At 41.3% G+C, this 15,557-nt stretch overlaps 1 protein-coding gene across 1 annotated transcript in view; it reads left to right on the forward strand.

Annotated features, from left to right (window-relative positions):
- unc79 (unc-79 homolog, NALCN channel complex subunit) overlaps window positions 1-15,557 on the forward strand; it is a 354,164-nt gene that overhangs the window by 138,604 nt on the left and 200,003 nt on the right. The window contains exons 14-15 of the mRNA XM_076275011.1: window positions 842-1,072; window positions 10,669-10,859. Coding sequence (XP_076131126.1) covers window positions 842-1,072; window positions 10,669-10,859 — 422 coding nt within the window. The remainder of the gene's footprint in view (window positions 1-841; window positions 1,073-10,668; window positions 10,860-15,557) is intronic.

The raw sequence follows: 15,557 nt of genomic DNA on the forward strand, positions 1-15,557 counted from the left end.
TCTCCTGTCAATACGCCCGCCCATCCACCATCATCTGGCTCGATTGTAATCCATCCGTGGCCTACTGGTTAGGGAATCGGACGCCGAAGGGTGGCCGGTTCAGTCCCTGACTGCCTGGTAGAAAAAATGTGGGTGGGGAGTGATTTTAAACAGCTCTCCCACATCCACGGATGAGGTGCCCTTGAGCAAGGCACCTAACCACCAACTGCTCCCCGGGTGCCGGATAAAGGGCTGCCCACTGCTCCGGGTGTGTAGGTGCTCCTAGTGTGTGTGGGCTCCCAACTCACAGCTCCAAGTGTGTGTGTGAATGTGTGCACACTAACACCAGATGGGTAAAATGCAAAGAACAAGTTTCCTCACAGGACAACCCCCTTCCGCCTTAATTGTCTGCCTGACTGTGTGACATAGTGTTTGTTACATCTTTGAATGCAGGGAAAGCATTTCCAGTTGTTTAAGTACAATACATTTAAATGAAAGTGTCCTTCATAATGAAAGTGAACGGGAATGTCAATGTAGTGTCAGTTTAGTCATCACTGATCACAATTAAATTAGGAGATATTCAAAATATGGCAAACTAGAATTATGAATATATATATATATATATATATATATATATATATATATCTATATATATATATCTGTGTGTGTGTGTGTTCAACATGCATCTTACTCTTTTATCTTCTAATTAAATTGCTTTTAATTCTCATTAATAGTTTTGAGGTAAATGCCTGAATGTATGATTGATATGAATTTGATTTATTGTAATATCCACCCCTCATATACTGCACCTCACAGCTAGACACTTTAATGATAACATTTCTTCTGTGTTCACTCGTATCAGGTGAGTTTGTGCACACCCAGTGAGAACACTCCCACAGAAAGTCTGGCACGGCTGGTCAGCATGGTGTTTCAGTGGTTTCACTCCACGGCTTATATGATGGATGATGAAGTGGGGAGTCTGGTGGAGAAGCTCAAGCCCCAGTTTGTCACCAAGTGGTTGAAGACCGTGTGTGATGTGCGCTTTGATGTGATGGTCATGTGCCTGCTTCCCAAACCTGTGGAATTTGCAAGGGTGAGGTCACAATCTATTATATTCATCCTTTTTCCTTTAGACATTTGAATTCATGAAGAAATGTTTGTCATGATGTAAAGGACCAAGAGAACATATGGGGGCCTAATTTGGACTGATTATTTGGTTTGTTGATCATACTGAAGAGTATGGTTTAAGTGCTGTTGGCTACTTTGATGTCAGAATAAATGATCAGACCCCAGTGCATGGTTCAAAAGGGTTGTGCTTACGTTTATTAATTAATCATGGGTGTGTTTTGGGCATAACATCCAGTAAACAAATGAGAGCACCTTCTCTCATTGTCCCCTTTAAAAGCCAGGAGTGGTTTAACCAGGGGTGGGTAGGGTTCTGAAAATCTTTACTCAAGTAAAAGTACAATTACTCCTTTCAAAAATGGCTAAACGTTTTTTACATTTTTATATTTTTGATGGCCCTTTGAAAGGATACAAAAGTATCCTTTACACAAGTTTGCTTTTCTCCTCCTCTGTAGGCTAATCATATAAGCAAACATATTTTATCTCTTGTTCTCAGCCGACCGTCTCTGTTATGTCCTGTACTGACATCATTGAGGCTACATAAACAAATGCTAGGTTTTTCTAACTTGTGTGCTCGATTTCCATTGTATTTGCTTTGCTTGTGCATGAAGTTGTTGGCTTACTTTTCTTGTCCAATGCGATTGTTGAACGATCCTGGCCAGAAATGAATATAGGTGAAAGTTTCCGTGTCATGTCATACCTAGTTTCGTTGCTACTCTGGCAGTCTCACCAGAAAACGCAGCAACTGGCAGGACAGCATTGCCTTAACTGAGCTGTAGAACATCTACTTCCGTGTAGTAGGCTACAACATGGTCTCAGTCTGCATAGGCCAGTCATTACTTTATAATCGCAGGGCAACGTAACAATGCATTTTTGAAGCCCTGTTTCTTTTCTCCCATGCCGTTGTGCACCGAGGGAGGGGTGCGCTTTTCTTTTCTCTTTATGACGTTGGCGCCGGAGTTGCTCAGTGTCCTTCTCAACTTTGCGCTTTTTTCATATTTCTAGTGTTATTCTCACATGTATTGGAAATGTGTGAAGTGCTAATCAAGTATGACAGACAGGCGCTACTGGATATAAGACTTAATTTGACATCTGCAAACACTTCTTGGGACTTTCACTCGGATGGTTACCAAAGTTGTTTACCTGGCTGTTTACCTTGGTTAACTGGGAAAAGACGCCGCCGGAGGAAAAGAGGGAGACGTGCCGGGGTCTTGGTGAAATTAAGAAAGTGACAGCTCCGTCCTCCGCTTCCTAGCATTCTCCTCTAACGTACAGTCACTCGATAACAAACTGGATGAATTCAGAGCCAGGCTGGCGTTTCAACAGGAAATTAAGAACTGCAATTCATTTGTCTTTACTGAGACATGGCTGGACCCCTCAATATCAGACTCTGCCATCCTACCCGAGGGCCTTTCCATTCATCGACAGGACAGAACTACTGACTCGGGGAAAAACAGAGGAGGTGGCGTGTGCATCCTAATCAACAAGCTGTGGTGTGTGGATGTGCAAACATCATCGTCGGGGTGCTCTCCTGACCTCGAACATCTAATGGTCAAGTGCAGGCCCTTTTATCTACCCAGGGAATTCTCTGCAATTTGTTTTGTTGCTGTTTACATTCCACCGCAAGCTGAAACCAAACGGGCAATGGAAACTGAACAGGAAGTTACCTTGAAGTTGGATTAAAACTAAATGCGCTCCTCTGGCCCAAGACCTAGGAAATCATGTGGAAAATGTACTGAATTAGAAAAAAGGATTTCTATTTTGGAATCAAAGATTGATGTGCTTCCATCAAAGACGGACAAACTATGAGAGATATATCATGAAGTGAGTACAGCAACAACAGCTGGAAATGCAGATAATGTAACCCAAAAGGCTGATATCACTGCTAATAGAGCAGATAAATGCATTGAATTAACAAAGCCAAATGTGTTAGCCAGGATTCTGCCTGGATGGAGTGACTTTGTGCCACCCTGGTGGCCACTTTGTGTAGTGTGCTGTGTTTGCCTGGTTCCCTATGTGCTTTGTGTTTACCTGCCTGTCACACCTGCGTGAAGCTGGCCCCCCATGTTACTCACAAATTATTAAAAACACTGCTATTCGTTTGTGCTACGTTTGTGCCGGTTTTTGCCGTAAAAAATATCGTTTGTGCTGTTAAGGGTTTTAAGTAATTACACTTTACATTTTCTGGCCAGCGACGTCACTCAGCCCCCCATACTTGTCCAAATTTCCCCAAAATAGTCTCAATCGTTTGTGCTACGTTTGTGCTAATTTGTGCCGTTAAAAGTAACATTTGTGCTACTATGTTTTTTAAGATATTCCACGTTATTTGTTCAGCCCCCCATCAATGTCCAAATCTTCCCAAAATGATCTCAATCGTTTGTGCTAGGTTTGTGCTGATTTGTGCCGTTAAAAGAAACATTTGTGCTACTATGTTTTCTAAGTTATTATGGTTTATTTATTACTCGCGTGACGTCACCAGCCCCCCATCAATGTCCAAAACTCACCAAAATGGTCTCAATGGTGCTGATGTGTGCCGTTAAAAATAACATTTGTGCAGCTACTGTATGTTTTTTAAGTTAACACGCTTTGTTTCCATTTAAATAAACGTTTGTAGGGTAGGCTACTAAGTAAATTGTCCAGTGGACTTGTCCAGCAATTGTAGCTCATCACCCAGCCCCTCCATCAATGTCCAAACCTAAGCCTATACCCAATCGTTTGTGCTGATTGCGCCGACATTTCTCCTATGTTTATTACACGTGATGCCCAGCCCATCAATGTGATTTCTGTAACTATATTTTTACATTACCAAGTTCTATCTGCTATGCGCATGACATCAGTCTCACACACACTGGCCAAATCGTCCCAAACTGTAGTCTACCAAAAGTTTCTCCTTCTCACAAGTGCAAGGAAGCTGTTTCTTAGGTTTATAGCTAAAGAGTAGCCTAATAATTTAGTAAACTTTATAAAGTGCTAAAAAGGCTACAAATGTACCTTTAGTTTTAGTATACTGTCGCATGACTTTAATGTTTAAACATTATATTGACAAACATACCAATTTAGCCTACCTTCTTGTATATCTGAAATAACTCCTAGCTTTGCTGCCTCCTTCCTTTCTGTTTTTGCTATTTGCAAAGTTTCATAGCCTATATCCGAGACTTGGGTCAGCAACAAAGCCTAAGTGCTGCTTGTGTGCACAATCCACTGTAATTCTGATGTATACAATTATTGAAGAATACATTTGTTTATCTTAGAGAATATAGGCTACAGTGCAGTGATGAGTTATGGTAGGCCAACTTGGAGTGACTATACACACAGGGGAAATTATCTCTCGTAAGTCTCTCGTAGCCCACTCCGTAGCTGCCTATAGTACAGTAGGCCTACGCACACCTGCAGACGCTACTGGCCGGAGAATGGAGTGGTGTTTCTCCACAGCTGCCGACTAATGGCCTGCAGGTTTATTCTGGTAGTGGTTGCAGTAATTCTGACGTTATGCACAAGCAACTGGTGTAGGCTACTATAGAACCCTTGGCAGCACAAACAGCCATGTAAATAGTAGCACGTCTTCTTTTCTTTTCTCGGTTAAGATCAGCACAATATAGCTTTGTAAACAACACAAATGTTTCTTTTTTTTAACAGCACAGCACAAACAATTAGGACTATGATTGGACATTGATGAATGGGGGGGGTGCTGCTGGGTGATGTCTAGCATAAGGTACAACTGCTGGGCAACTTCTTCTGCATAGTAGGCCTACACACACGTTTCTTTAAATGGCACAAATCAGCACGCACGTAGCCAAAGCCATCACAACTATTTTGAGGAGATTTGGACACTGATAAGGGGCTGGATGACGTCACACCTGTAACAAAGCGTGATAACTTTAAAAACATAGCAAAAAATTTTTTATTTTTAACGGCACAAATCAGCACAAACATAGCACAAACGATTGAGACCATTTTGGTGAGTTTTGGACATTGATGGGGGGCTGGTGATGTCACGTGAGTAATAAATAAACCATAATAACTTAGAATACATAGCACAAATGTTTCTTTTGACAGCACAAATCAGCACAAACCTAGCACAAACGATTGAGACCATTTTGGAAAGATTTGGACATTGATGGGGGGCTGGATGACGTCACACGTGTAACAAATAACGTGGAATATCTTAAAAAACATAGTAGCACAAATGTTACTTTTAACGGCACAAATGAGCACAAACGTAGCACAAACAATTGAGACTATTTTGGGGAAATTTGGACAAGTATGGGGGGCTGAGTGACGTCACTGGCCAGAAAATGTAAAGTGTAATTACTTAAAACCCTTAACAGCACAAACGATAAATTTTACGGCACAAACGTAGCACAAACGAATAGCAGTGTTTGTAATCATTTTTGAGTAACATGGGGGGCCAGCTTCACGCAGGTGCCTGTCACCTGTCTTTGTCAACGCCCCATCTCCTTATTTGGTCTGTGCTTGCTGTCTTGTTAGTTTTCCCTCCGTTTTTGCTTCCACACCTGTTCCCCGTTATTGTATTATTGGTCTTGTCCAGTCCTCTGTCTTTCTGTTAATTGGTCTGTGTATTTCTACCTCCCTGTTTCTCTGTCTTATGTATGTATGTATGTATGTATGTATGTATGTATGTATGTATGTATGTATGTATGTATGTATGTATGTAAGTAAGTAAGTAAGTAAGTAAGTAAGTAAATGTCAAGTTTGTAGTTAAAAATAAAGTGTGTTTGTATGTAATTACTTACAGTATGATTATTCAGATTACATAAGACTCACAGTATTCTTGAAAACCACTTACTTGGTTAGATGTTAGCTTAGAGTATATGATAGTCAGTAAAAATAAATTGTTAATTCAATATTGATCAACATTCTTTGTTTTAATACAGCAGAATGATACTCAGAATACACTAATGAACACTTAACAACCAATGTAAGCTTGAAGTAAAAAAAAAAATATATATATATATATATATACAGAACTTGATAATACCAATCATTATCCTAAGTCTATTTATTAGTGGTAATTCTGAACTGGCAGAGTTAGAGGTCTCAGTTAATTGTAATATGTCACTTTTGATGGTGATATAGACTGAAGAATAAGATTCAGCCCTTCAGATGATCAGTTTTTAGACAGAACTTAGGTTAGAATCTTAATTTTCACACAGCACAGCTCAGGTCTAACAGCACATAGTTTCACAGATGTCACAGCACAGGTATGATTCAAATGTATGCATGCTTCATATAGTTGTCGGCATAGTCCTCCTGCAACAATATAATACTCAGAATGTCTCAGTGTAGATCTCAGATCTATGTCTCAGTATAGTTCAAAGGTGTGTGCAGATATGTATAGGGACAGCCGTGGCCTACTGGTTAGCGCTTCGGACCTGTAACTTGTTGTTGCAGGCAGCTCACTGCGCCGGGATTAGTGTGTGCTTCACCTCACTGTGTGTTCACTGTGTGCTGAGTGTGTTTCACTAATTCACGGATTGGGATAAATGCAGAGACCAAATTTCCCTCACGGGATCAAAAGAGTGTGTATATATATATACTATATACAGATATGTTGAGATATGGTCACATGTTTTTAGGAATTAATGTAAGTGTTAATGTCAGCGACGTATGGTTGGCAGGATGTGCACACAGACAGGCACACACGTAATGTAATACACGATCATCACTAGTCTGCTCTGGACTGGAACCTAAAATACAAAAGCAAACAAGTTAGAGTTATACCAAAAACAAGGAATGTGTACAATTGTTCAATACAACTTAGATATTTAAGTGAGGTTGTTGCACCATAAATCTGTAATGGTCGTTAATTATACTAGCCTATAGTATTTCATTGCAAACAAAGAAACATTTTGTGTTTTCTTCATTTCAGTTTAAGGATAGTTGATAGCCAAACAGTTTAAAGTAAACAGCTTATAACACTTTGTAGGCAAAGGGTGTGTTGTTGCTGTTGATGATCATAAACTGAGTCTTAAAGAAGCCCTATGCAGGTCTGGTTATTCCTTTGCTGTTTCTGGGTTTTCGCCTGATTTGGCCTCGCATTTTCCACGACATAGCTCCCCCTGCAGCTTCGGTAGCAAGTGACTGCTACGCTAAACCCCCACTACCTAGCGAGCTAGCCATCAAGAAACCAAGCTAAACACATACAGGGCTCACAATAAAACGGTCGAGCAACCACATTGTTCAAGAGACTATCAAACCACATTACAAAAACGAAGTTCACTCAAGGGTAGGCTATTTACAATTTCAACAGCAACAAAGCCAAGTCGGAGTCCGTTTTGCAGTCTTCTTAGAAACTACAATCTGACTACATTTTCGAGGCACGATTGGATACTTCCGCTTCGGATGTGTTCGGACCGCGACCAGAAAGTTGCATATTCGTTTTTTCCGCGGAGAAGCACTAGGGGGAGATGAAGCACCCACCAAACGACCCAAAAAGTGTTGTAGAACCATCAGAACGACTCCCAACCTGCATAATTAAGGTCATTTTTGCTACAATTGTTGCATAGGGCTTCTTTAAGGATGGACCATTCTGATATTAAGTAGCCTATAACCAACTACACTGTAGCTTATACAGCTTGCTAGGTCTGTCATCCACATTTTTTCTACAGATTACGATGTAGGCCTAACTTACTCTAGGATGTAGGCTACTACAACTGGGAAGCTTGATTCGTGTGTCAGGCTACACTTTCATTTATAGGCCAGAATAATGCAGACATGAGTAACTGTTAACATAGCCTACAGAGTATGTTTACTTGGCCTATGTTGACAACACAAACGTTATACCTCAACTTCTGTAGTCTGTTTTAACAATACTTTGTGTACAGGTGTATTTACAGGTGTATTTAATCAAGAGCCAGATAGTATCCGTATAATATGATCCGTACTTTATCTAGATAAGGTAAACGTTAGTTAAAACGCAGCTGGTTAGTGAGCAAATGTAACGTTAACATCAGTGCTTAGCTGGGAGCAGCGGTAGCTTTGATTGTCGTTATCGAAACCTAGCATCTACAGCTAACCAGTTACTTTAAAGTTGACGACATATTAACGTTGATTAGGTGTGTTTCCTTACATAATAAAATATCAACGGATAGCTGCTAGGGTAGCTATATCGTAAACGTGCTAATTACCAACTATTTCATTTGAAAATTCTAAAACAACAATGTTTTTTAATAGTGTAACGCCGAGGCTATTTACCCCCGTGTTGGACTTTCCCCTGTGTTCCCCTGTGTCTTCTGTTTTCCCGGCATGTGTATGTGTGCGCGCGAGAGTGTCTGTGTCTCCCTCTCCCTTCTGTGTCATAGAATGTGTCAATAAGTTCTGATGTGTTTTGATTGGGGGGAGGTGTCCGGGAGGGAATATTTAGGGGTTCGGATAGGTTAGCGATTGATAAGGGGAGGGAATAGAATAGGGGGTTCTAAGACGTCTAGTAAGTTTAGTCAGAGTAGAAGAAAATTACGTACGAGTGGGTTGTGTTGCGTTGTGTTGTCTGCCGATGAGAGTGAATGACGAGTGATTGAGACCTAATTTATCAAGATCGGTTTGTTGCTTTGTAGTGGACACCTCCTGCTACCCGTACCTTAGCCTGTACATCATTTTGAAAAATAAATAACCGGAGTTTGGAACGATACCTCAGCCTCCCCGTCTCCTAACTACTCCTCGGCATTACAATACTTTAAAATAACATTTGCTAAATGAACCTTACATTTTGCAGTAGCCATAGGTGTGTAGATTTGAACAAAATCTAGTTTGGTTCTTACCGGGGCTTTTACTGCCTGAAATATCCGATTTTGTTTACCACACTCGGAGTTTAGTGCTGGGCTGGTGGTTGCTTATTCCCAACCTTTCTCACGGCACATCAACGGTTAGCCCGAGAATTCTCGTCAGCAATTAAAAATTCCACTGGAGCTCCAAGGGGATTTGTACGCAGCCTTACAACACTGTTTACAACTCTTCGAGTCACGATAAAATTTAATTTTTGGTACATAGCTAATTTAGATAAACTTATGGTGTGGGTGCTTGCAGTGCTACATAACATAATGTTTGACGACATAAATGAGTTAAATACCAAAAATCGGACCACTTAACAGTGATAATAGTCCATTGCATTTACATGCAATGCAATTACAAAAGAGCTCAAACACGGTTTGATTGAAGAAATTAGCTTTTATTCAAGGAGACAAACAACGTGTCCAAGATCTCAGAAAAGCGCTAAAGCATAAGATCAAGTTTGCCAGGCTTAAGTACAAGAACAAAATGGAGGAGAGGTTCACCAGGAGAGATGTGAGGGATGCCTGGAAGTGTCTTAACACCATGATGGGCAGGATCTGGCCTTTGCAGAGGAAATTAATACTTTCAATGCCAGGTTCAACAATGCAGATCCCGCTGAGGGTTGGATCCCACACAACATGAGCCATTGCTCTGAATCCATCTGTGTGGAGGAGAAGAGGGTTGCCTCCATCTTTACCCGTCTCCATTCTACCAAATCTCCTCCATCTTAAAGGAGTGTGCACTTCAGCTAGCTGGTGTGATGATACAACTTTTCCAGCTGTTCCTTGAAGCCAGCTTTGTACCCAGGGCATGGAAGGAAACGATCATCACACCTGTTCCCAAAATGACCCAATATCAAAGCAATGAATGACTTCAGACCTGTGCCGCTTACCTCTATCCTCTTCAAATGCATGGAGAGAGTTGTTGCAGATAAACTTATCACCATGGTCGGAGAGAGCTTGTACCCACTACAGTTTTATTATAAATCAAAGGGAGGTGTGGATGATGGCAGCCTGATTCTACTGGACATTGTAACAAGACACCTTGACTGTCCCAACTCCTTTTTCCAGGATCTTATTTATGGATTTCTCATCTGCATTCAATACAGTGAACATCAATACTCTTCTGCACTCTTCTGGAATTTTTAAAGGTCAGACCACAGCATGTGTGGGTAAATAGGTATAAGTCCACCAACACTATTTTAAATATCAGAGTGCCTCAGGGCTGTGTGTTGTCACCTTTCCTATTCTCCATCTATACAAATGAGATCACCTGCAGCAGCAACAGACACAAGCTATTTAAGTATGCGGATGACACACACTCTGCATTCAATCCGCTAAGACGTTGTGCCTAACAACGCACCTTAGATGTTGTAAAGCCTCTCGGGGCTTATTGCTTAAATAAACACCTTGATTGTAATAACCAATTGGATCCAACTGAACAGGCATGTAAATGCTCAGATTGCAGAATTGTTGTGCATGCCTATTACTTTTCTTACAATGCGTACAATGTTTTGTTTTGCAAACAATTACACCACCAACTACACCAATTACACCACTGCTGTGATTATATTAACATTGCATCCACAGTCTAAACAATTATGATGCTAAGATCTAATACCAAAGTAGGTTCTTCATAGAAGGTTATGTCCAATAACCAGAACATTTTAGTATGTCTTGAATTATTTGAATAATGTTGGCAGTTGTAATGTCATTGCGCATGTTTGTGTTTATGCTAAGTCTTATATCTGCTCTTTTGGACCTTTTGTGAGGGCAGGTAGGTGGCTACTGGGACAAGGCATGCAGTACAGTGACCCAGCTAAAGGAAGGACTAAACCGTATCCTGTGTCTGATTCCCTATAATGTCATCAGCCAGCCACTGTGGGAGTGCTTCATGCCGGAATGGTTGGAGGCCATTCGTACTGAGGTCCCTGACCACCAGCTAAAGGAATTCCGTGAGGTGCTCAGGTAACCCATCTCTGCTAGTTCTGCTGGAAAGACTCAGGAAGGAATAGTGCACCTCATTTCAACATATTCAAAGTGAATATGGTTCAAAGTGAATCAGAAGCAAGTAAGCAATGCACAGAGTGCAACACAAAGCATTGTACATACAACATAGCAGGACATGGCAAACAATAATAAAAAAAAAATAATAAGTTAAATTAGTTAATTGCTTAAAAACCAGCTGAAAAGGCCATGGGTCAATGATTGTGACTGAACAGAGCATAGCATGATGACACTGAACAGACCAACCCAGTAGCTTTTCTGGCTATCTGGAGAGCTCTGGAAGAACAGATCACACTGAAGTTGTGAGCGATTTCTCTGAGTAGAGAGAGCAGCTGTAAATTCAACCTGCAGATTAGCAGCTCAGTGGACTTCTAATAATAATAATAATAATAATAATAATAAGCTTTTTGTATAGCACATTTCATACACAGAATGCAGCTCAAAGTGCTTTATATTTGGAGCATGTAACACAATAATAGTAAGAATAGTAGGAAGAAACCTTGAGCAGAACCTGACTTAATAGGGGGAGCCCATCTGCTTCTGGCTGGCAGCGCCCTCCAATGGCAGCAGATGTAGAATAATCTGAAAAAGTAGTCTACAGGATAAGATGAGTTACCCAAAGGCTTTCCTATTAGAGATGCGCGGATGGGCTATTATGTCAACCATAACTGCATGGCAAAACTTATCATCCATCCGCCATCCATCCGCACCAACGTTTTTTGACCAATTTTCAAAACCGCACCCGCCCGCCATCCGCTGGTTGTTTTAATGTATATGGGTGATGCGGCGCTGCTGACGTGAGGCTAGAAAGCTCTTGCCTGTTCTAGAAAGACTGATCCAATGCAGCAAATATATTAAAAGGCTAAAGTCCTACATTGGCTATGTTGTAGCCTATCCCCAGAATATCAGCAGCAAACTCAGTCTCTGTCTCGCAAAACAGTCTCCAAATAAAGCGCTCATCGGCCTGTAGCATACAATTTTATCATTGTAATAAAAAACGCAATTTGGCACATCATTTCAACATGCTGCTATTTAGCCTACTAATTAATGCCTATTGTACTTTATTTTTTGCAAAAAGAAAGAAATCCTTAATAAAATAACAAGTCATTCACATTATAGGCTACTTTACGCACTGTCATGTCAGGGTGACACTATGACAAGCCTGCTCTGAAGACTCCCATTAATTTTGACTGCATGGGAAGAGAGCAGACAGCGCAATTAATTTTATACCAGCAGGCCGATCGGACAAACTATGGCGCCTCGATATTAACAGGGATGCAAACGGCGCGCCTTTTGGCGCTTGCCGCCTTTTTCACGGCTGTCTGGGGGACTTGTGTGAATCGTGCAGATCCGATTAGTTTTTTTTTTTTTTTGGGGGGGGGGGGGTGAAGTGTCTGATTATAATTTCATCAAAGTTAATTCTGTTTTAAAATGACTAAATAAACACATAGCCTACCGTGTACCGTTACAGTCCATGAAACATAGGAAGTGTAAGACAACACTAAATCAAAAAGCTGCGCACGTAAACATCCCATTGGCTGCGCACTATTATCTGACTGCTAAGGGGCTGCACTTCACTGCAAGGATTTAACGTTACATCCAGTAATTTTGTGTCGCGCCTGGTCTTTTTTGGAAGAAAAGTAAGGTTAACCATATTTGATGTCTTCTGGTGCAAACCATAGAATCACGTCGCGAATGCAGCATAAAAACTACACCTCCCATCAACGTTAGCAGTTTCGCGTTGTGACTCGCTAGTAGTCGCTTCTATCAAATCCAAGAGCGCGCAGAAAAAGCGGAAAGTTAGACTAGCCAGCCAAGATGCAAAGATTGAAGAAATTAGTGCTTCTATCCACCGAATTCATCGGATATAGGAGGAACAGGATAAGATTCTGAGAATGCAGTGAGAGATGGAAAGGTAACCTAACATGCCTTTTAGCCCAGTTGACGTATTGGCTGCAATATGCAAAATATAGCTGTAGCGAACAGGCACAAAAGTAGCCTCCCGTAATAAATACTCTCTCCCATTTTATTCAAAGGTAGAACGCTACTGACAACTCCAGGCTTCCACGCATGCTTGTTTGTTTACACCAAATACAAGCTGAAGTGCAAAACGAAAGTAGGCCTAACGTTTGCTTACTGCCCCCATCAATGCAGATATTTCAAATAAAAAATAAAAGGATAAAAAAAATATACATCCTTGATAGCCTATGTTGGGTTTTGTGGAAGAGAAAATGGACTGTTTTAGTAGTAGTATTATAGGCAGTATGCAGTCAGATAGTCAGATAGGTCACCATGGGCATATTTGGATTAGCTACAGATGGATTCACAAATAAATAAATTAGCCTACATTTGGCAGGATACTTGATATACAGGCTAAATGCAAATATGGCAATGTATTATATTATTTTACATTAACAAAATGTAGGAAAATAGAACAGACTGAAAATAAAGTAGGCACTGATCTTTAAAATCCTGTTTCCTGTAGCCTAAATGTTGTCAGTCATTCTTAATATTTGCAATTGGTGCACTGCCATGATTAACTGTTAGCTGGAGTGTAATGTTAGATTATGTGTAAGTTAAGTACAGAACTGACTGTGCGCCCAAATTTTTGTCTGTGCTCCTACATTTTTTAACTTGGGCGCACAAGTGCTCCTGGAAAAAAATGTTAGTGTAGAGCCCTGCCTACCACATGTCAGGTCTAGGGTAACACTATGGCTAATATGCAACTTTTCATTTGCAGAATGAGAGAATTTGATGAGAGTGAGGCACTAACAGTTAAGTAAGTGGATGAGGGTTGTAAAACAAAGTGGAACTGGTCTTGGTTACAGCAGGGATGGATTACTGCACGGGCCTACCGGGGCCAGGGGGCCCTGAAGCCCAAGCCTTTGCATGGAATCATTGCCTCAATATCAACAAATCAGGATGTAGGCTATGAATCTGATTGAATTTAGTATTGGCCATCCCCAAAATGCACCAGAATACAGGAAATCCCATCAGAAAAATTAAAAATGTTCTGGGGGAGGACCCCCAAACCCCCCCTCCCACATATATGGCAATAAGTGGGGGGCCCTTAATACATCTGGGCCCAGGGGCCCGAAAGTTCATAATCCGCCCATGGGTTACAGGTTGAAACGGAGATTGAGGTCAAGACAGCCAAACACAAATTCAAAATGTCAGACTTTTAAAAAAAAAAAAAAGAAAAAAAGGGACATGCCAAATTTTCCAGCGTTGTCTAAGTATTCTTTACTTTTAAGAATTTCCAAGGAACTGGGACAGTGTATTTTCATATAAAGAACATTTTTGTGTGAATAGGGTGAGCCCTGGATGGCAGAGGTGGTGGCAAAATGTAATTATATGATATTTCCTGCGGGGGCGTGGGCTTCGATAATCTCACTCCTTTTTGACCATACCTCTGTTTGCATCCCTGTATTAAAGAAATGCCAACTCTATTCATTCTGAAAGTCCACCGCACAACAGTGCAACGTGCATGTTGACATTTTTAGTAACAACCGCCAAACTTCCTTGCTTGCCTTAGGCCTACACATCTAAGTTTTCCGACTATTTATCTTACCTTCTTTTTTCCGCTGTGGATGTTATTGAGCTTGTAGAAGTTTTAACTTACGTTCTGAACATCTCGCACTGCCATTGCCCGATGTCATTTCTAAGTCCTATCACTCCATAATCTGTCTCTCTTTTTAAATGCCTATTCCCTGAATGGTAGGCTACAATGACTATGTGTTTTATATATAATATCGAAACAAAGTAACCCAGGCAGTCTTATCTACAAGATCGCTACCTTAGAATAATAAGGTTCTATCTGACATTTTTGTCAAAATAGAGTTTTGAAGTGCGTAACTTGGGTGTGACTCTCGACTGCAACCTCTCACTCCAAGCTCACATCAGTAACATCACCAAATCCGCCTTCTTCCACCTCAAAAACATCTGCAGACTCCGGCCCTCACTGTCAGACACTGTTGTGGAGACTCTGATACATGCCTTCATCACCTCCCGTCTGGACTACTGTAACGGTGTCCTTTATGGTCTTCCCACCAAAGCACTGGACAAGCTACAGCGTGTCCAAAACTCGGCTGCCAGGATCCTCACACACACAAAACGATGGCAACACAACACCCCCACACTCAAGCAGCTTCACTGGCTCCCGGTGAAGTCACGCATCACCTACAAAATATTACTCCTTACCTACAAATCCCTCAATGCTCTTGCTCCCCAGTACCTCTCCGATCTCATCCAGCATCACTCCCAGCCAAGGTCTCTGAGGTCCTCTGGCAAGGACCAGCTTGTCATCCCTCGTTCCAGGCTACGGACTTTTGGTGACAGAGCCTTCTGTGTTGCTGCCCCCACCCTTTGGAACAGTCTACCTCTCCATATCCGCCAAGCCCCCACACTGGCTACGTTCAAAAAGCACCTAAAATCACATTTATTCACTGAGGCCTATGGTCCTTAACCACTCTGCCCCTCAACCCCACTTCTACCCCCTCCTCTCTTCTCCCCTCTATTCCCCTGCCCTATCTCCTTTGTAAAGCGACCTTGGGTTACATGAAAGGCGCTATATAAAACCAAGTTATTATTATTATTTACATATTTTTATTCTTTGAAAGTTTCTTAAGTTCAGATGAGGTGTTTCTTAAAGTGGTGTAC

The sequence above is a fragment of the Alosa pseudoharengus genome, unplaced genomic scaffold (genome assembly GCF_046254945.1).
Source record: "Alosa pseudoharengus isolate Yale_2024_CS ecotype anadromous, Long Island Sound unplaced genomic scaffold, YU_APseudo_1.1 YU_APseudo_1.1_scf_8, whole genome shotgun sequence".
In the NCBI taxonomy this organism is placed as follows: domain Eukaryota; kingdom Metazoa; phylum Chordata; class Actinopteri; order Clupeiformes; family Clupeidae; genus Alosa; species Alosa pseudoharengus.